This window comes from Prosopis cineraria, unplaced genomic scaffold (assembly GCF_029017545.1).
Source record: "Prosopis cineraria cultivar Desert tree isolate PC_DT_omini unplaced genomic scaffold, ASM2901754v1 PC1, whole genome shotgun sequence".
Taxonomy (NCBI): Eukaryota; Viridiplantae; Streptophyta; class Magnoliopsida; order Fabales; family Fabaceae; genus Prosopis; species Prosopis cineraria.
The window spans coordinates 21,715,061-21,720,637 of NW_026555332.1; the positions used below are offsets into that span (position 1 = coordinate 21,715,061).

Genomic DNA, 5,577 nt, shown 5'->3' on the forward strand with positions numbered 1-5,577 from the left:
TTTGTAATTTGATCCTGGATAGGCTATTACTTTTACTTACTTTTCTTTACTGTACTTCTATGTCCTTGTTAGAATTTAGGCTTATCTAAGAACAAGTCAAGGATACTCTCTTTGTAGTAGTTAACCAGACATAGGAGGTCTCTATATTCTAAACTCATCCTAGTTCATAGTTTTTTAAGAGAACTTCTATACTTTGTGGCTCAGTAACTTTCTATTAGGTCTACTTTGACTATAAGATCTAATTGCAATCTTGAGATCTAACTGCGATCTCACTTCTTTTCGATCTACTGATATCCTTCTCTAGCAAACTCATGACCTAAGGATAGAGTTGTCACATAAGATTACCTCTATTCAATCTAGAAGCTACTCTGATTATTCTCCCAAGACTAATCATAGATTACATTAATGCACTCTTAAGCCTTACTTAGTCCTTTTGACCTATCCTGGATAGTTATGAACTTTAACTGGCTCATTTTTTCAATTTTAAGGACTTGCTTGTACTATACTCTTTACTTTGAAAAACCTTTAATTCTTGCTTCAATCCCTAAGAGTCATCCAATCTTTAATTTTCAAAGAACTCATACTCAACTAGGCATAAAAACCTTTCCTAATTCAATGTTGTTCTTGATCTTCTTCACCCAAAATTCAGGATGTTAGATAGGGGTTTTTCATATTGACTTATGTTTATTTGAAGTTAACTTGCATTTATAGCATTAAACATTGTATTTAGTCATTTTTGGATTGTCTTGGCCATAGTAGGGTCCAATCCTCTAATCTGACTATAGTAATGTACTAAGATAGTTTAAGCAAGTATATTTTGACAAGTTAGATGAGTTTTACTTGTTTTGGGTGATTATTCTGCTTGAATGCAAAGAATTGCATTTTCACATCCTGGTTATATGCCTTATGATAATTAGGTGATCAATTCTTGTATTAAGAGTTATTTGATGCTTGTGACTATTTAGATAAGTATATTAGGACTTATTGAGTATGATTTAAGCTCTTGTATGGGCTAATGGCTTATGGTATGAGATTTGGACACTTTGTTGATGGTTTTATCGGTAAAATGTGAAATTATAGTCCTAGGTGTCTAAATTCTTTGTTTGATGTCAGATTGACATAAACTAAAATCATTAGCTAGATTATAAAATTGTTGACATGTGAGTGCTTGAATCTCCTCAGTAGGAGATCTAAGTCAAAAGTTATGCATGTTGGAATTTCATGGTTGGTAGTTTTCATGATAGTTGTTGTCATGATAGCTTTGGCCATGGCTTATAGATTATTGGCTATAGCCAAAGGAGTTCTTAAGACCATTTGGCCATAGCCAAGTCTTCATTAGAAGTGTTAGACATAGCTTAATATGCTTAGGCTGCAATAAAGTACCCCTATTAATAAAAAATGATCATTTTTACCTTATTCTGACTTGTTTTTAACTCTGATTTCATGCTTCCCAAACACTTTTTACTCTTATTTATAATAGTTAAGTGACATTTTAAACTTGGCCTTTTGAGTTTTTATATATCTAAGGTTGATCCTTTTATTTCCATGATATCTTTTATCATTGATTAAATTAGTTGGAATTATCATCATTAGCTCTACCTTAAGGTTAAGTGTGTGCTAATTATATATTTAAAGATTGGAGGTTTTACAATTTCTCTCACCAATCACCATCATCAATACTTACAAAAATTAAGAAATCACATTATTCAAGAACCATAAATAAAATGACTTGCCTTAAGACCATATACCAATCTGAACTCACAGTGGTGAATACTTATTCATCAAATCCTCTATTAATCAGTATATCCATACTAATGGACAATGTGAACATTATGAAATTTGTCAAATTATTCCTTTATTGTGTGTAAAATTATTCCATTATTCTATTAATCTATATATCCATAGTAATGGACAGTACATTTATTTATGTAGTTACATTAACACAATTCTTTTTTTTTAGTTCCAACCAGGTGGAATATATATATATATATATATCTATGCATGCATTCATGTTGCTCCTATCATGGCTCCATCTTCATCTTAATCCATGCTTCTCCTTTCTTCTTCTATAATCAAAGCAAAAAACAAATAAACAATGGTTATTAAATATACAAACATGAACCTCTGGGTTTACTATAAATAATAAATTCTATAACAAATCATACTATATTAATAAGTCATAAGTCATGAAACTAGATTTGGATCTTGTGACTCATCTAAATCCACTCACTTTAATGAGTGTTTTATGTGGCACAATAACAACTAACGACTATTAGATTTTGCCATATAATACTAAAAACATACCAATCTCAACTTTTTGGAGGAGATAAGGATTTGTTCTGATTATCATGATTGTTTGGAATTTCTAAGGAGACATATATCTTAATGATTCTTAATTATTGATAAAATTCAATTATTATAATTGAAACATTTATTAAATAAGTGAATTTAAATCACACAACCAATTAAAATCCAATTACTAATGTGACACTAGGTAATAAATTAAAGACATGCACAAATAATGGACTTACTTTGTCAGTGTCAGTGCCACTATGGTTTGTCTTGTCCTCATTCTTCATTGTCTTCTTATCAGTGTCAGTGCCACTGTGGTTTGCATTATCATCGTTCTTCATTGTCTTCATGTCAATATCAGTGTCACTATGGTTTGCCTTGTCATCGTTCTTCTTTGTCTTCTTGTTAGTGTCAGTGCCACTACAATTTGCCTTGTCATCATTCTTCTTTGACTTCTTGTCAGTATCAGTGCCACTGTGGTTTGCCTTGTCATCATGCTTCATTGTCTTCTTGTCAGTGTCAGTGCCACTGTGGTTTGCCTTGTCATCATGCTTCATTGTCTTCTTGTCAGTGTCAGTGCCACTGTGGTTTGCCTTGTCATCGGTCTTCTTTGTCTGCTTGTCAGTGTCAGTGCCACTATGGTTTGCCTTGCCGTCATTCTTCTTTGTCTTCTTGTCAGTGTCAGTGCCACTATGGTTTTGTTGGTCTTTGTTCTTCTTTTTCTTCTTGTCAGTGTCAGTGCTACTATTTGTCTTCTTCTTTCCATTTTCATATTTGGTATCATTGTCGTTGCTGCTACTGCAGTTGTCAAGGCTATGGTCGCCACTGTCTGGGCTGTTGCCACCACTACGAAGGATGTGGCCGATCTTTTTTTCAATCTTCTTAATTTCTCTATCGATTAGTCTATCTATCATTTCCATTATTTTTTTCTTCCCCTCCTCCCGTTTACTTTTTTCAGCTTCTTCCTTCTTCCTTTGTTCCTCCTTTTTCCTTTCTTCTTCCTTCCTCCTTTGTTCCTCCCTTTTCCTTTCTTCTTCCTTCCTCCTTTCTTCCTCCCTTTTCCTTTCTTCTTCCTTCCTCCTTTCTTCCTCCCTTTTCCTTTCTTCTTCTTTCTCCCTTTTTCTTTTTTCTTCAATTTCTTCTACTATGATTGATAATGTTGTTCCCATAGTTTCCCTTTTTGAAAGTATTTAAACTATCACTCGGTGATTTCTTTGAATGCCCTCTTTTGATCACTTGGTTTATGGTGTGGATCCATGGAGCTCTTATTGTTAGTTATATAGATTGTTATGCATGCATGGCATGATAATGGAGCATGTGGACTATTCACATAAAAATCCATCCAAATTTATAAGTTTTATTTTATATTTGTTGAAATAAAAATCATAAAAAAATAATAAATTTGTCTTATCATCAATATGAATTATAAAAATCTAATTTGAATGGTCTAATTTAATATCAAATAATTTTATAATTTTTGTAAATTGACTATTTAGAATTACTCTAAACAATCTAGATTTAATAAAATCTATAAGTATGAACTAATATATGTTTGCATATGTACGTACCTATGTATGAATGAATGATAAAGATCATTATCAGTGAGTATTAGCATTTTTTCAAAAATCAAGAGCATCGAATTATATATGTATATGTAATACTATTTGTTATTCTTAATAACCTTATTGTAACCTTCTTTTAGGTTTTTTTATGTTCTGTACTTGGGGTCTATTTTAAAATTTTAAATGATTGGATATAATTATTTTTCAGTCTATAACTTATTTATACATTATTTTGTATCATGAGTTCTTGACGTAAATAATTTTCTTTCATTTCTAAAAATGCTTTTGTTATGTTACATAATTAAAACAAAGAAAACATTTCATTCTGCTTGTTCATAACTTAGTCATGAATTTTGTCAAAAAAATTAATTAATCATGAAATTCTGTTATATATATATATATATATATATTCCAATAAGTATTAACACACCACTATTTATATGCCGTAATTCTTTTTTAAGAAAAAATGCTATTTCACTTATTGTGTATTCATTAATAACTCAAAACTCCACAACTAATAGTAGTGGGATTAATTTACAAAAAATATTAAAAATTGAATCTAACACATTTATATATTTTAGATTGTTCAGAGATTCTATATTTAAATCACTCCTGTCCATATTCTAATTTTCTTCTATCGTGCATATCTTCAATGAATCGAATCCTTTTATGTCATTCCCATTATTCGAATGTGTATATAACTCATGGCAATAGGCTTTTGGCTGTTCATTACAAATATTGATTAGTTATTTGACATTTTTCATTAATTTTTTAATCATATTTTTTATTAGTTCATATTTTAACAATATTCAATCCAGAAAGCAGTAGCACTCCCAGTCCCATTCCTTTTGAACTAGCATGATATATATATATATATATATATATTTTATTTACATATCCATGTAAATTAAGCATTCATTTTAAATTACATATGTATATGTAACTGTTTCCATTTTACATCAAATGTATTACAATAAATTATATTCCAATTGGCAAAAAAGTTATATTCCTGCAGGTTTAATTTTATTATTTTTCACTTTGGAATATAAAGTTTATTCTACTATCAATTATTTTGTACTAATAATCGATCTTTTAAGGGTAGTTTTTTATGATGTTCTTTTTTTATTTTGCAAATGATTTGTTTGATGAAATATTTTGTATATAGTTTTATTTTGACAATTTTTTGGTTAAAAAGATTTATATTGGTGTAGTAGTCCTGTTAAAAGCTCACTAATAATAGAGCTAGAAAAATGTGTTGATCCCTATCAAATCAGCTCATGTAAGTTCGTTTAAATGGAGGGTTAGGCTTAAGTTTTGAGCACGTCAATGCTTAATCAGCCTAGCCCTAACAAGTTCAAAAATAAGCAAGTTGGCTGATTTAAGCCATATGTATATATATATAAATTTGTTAATATATATATATTTGCACAAACATATATATAAATATGTATATATATTTATGAAAATTTTTATTAATATTTAATAAATGAGGAGGGGGAGAATCTAAATTTTGAAAAGGAGAGTAAGAATGTTAAAAAAAGGAAACCCTAATATAGTATTTTAATTGATTAATATTTAATTATTTATAGTTTAATTTGTTTTATTTTCATATATTTATTTAAAAGAAGATTTTTTTTAAACAATTAAAAGGGTTTGAGGCCCTTTGAATGACTCTAAGTTGTTGAGCTTTGCACACGATATGATTTTTTAGTAATTGAGCATT

At 29.5% G+C, this 5,577-nt stretch overlaps 1 protein-coding gene across 1 annotated transcript; it reads right to left on the reverse strand.

Moving 5' to 3' along the window:
* Nucleotides 1-1,894: 1,894 nt before the first annotated feature.
* LOC129306466 (uncharacterized) lies at nucleotides 1,895-3,471 on the reverse strand. Its single transcript, XM_054947082.1, has 2 exons — nucleotides 2,532-3,471; nucleotides 1,895-2,066 (listed from the first exon to the last, which is right to left on the reverse strand). Exons 1-2 carry the CDS (start codon nucleotides 3,459-3,461, stop codon nucleotides 2,022-2,024), a joined length of 975 nt encoding a protein of 324 aa, XP_054803057.1. The 5' UTR covers nucleotides 3,462-3,471; the 3' UTR covers nucleotides 1,895-2,021.
* Nucleotides 3,472-5,577: the final 2,106 nt, after the last annotated feature.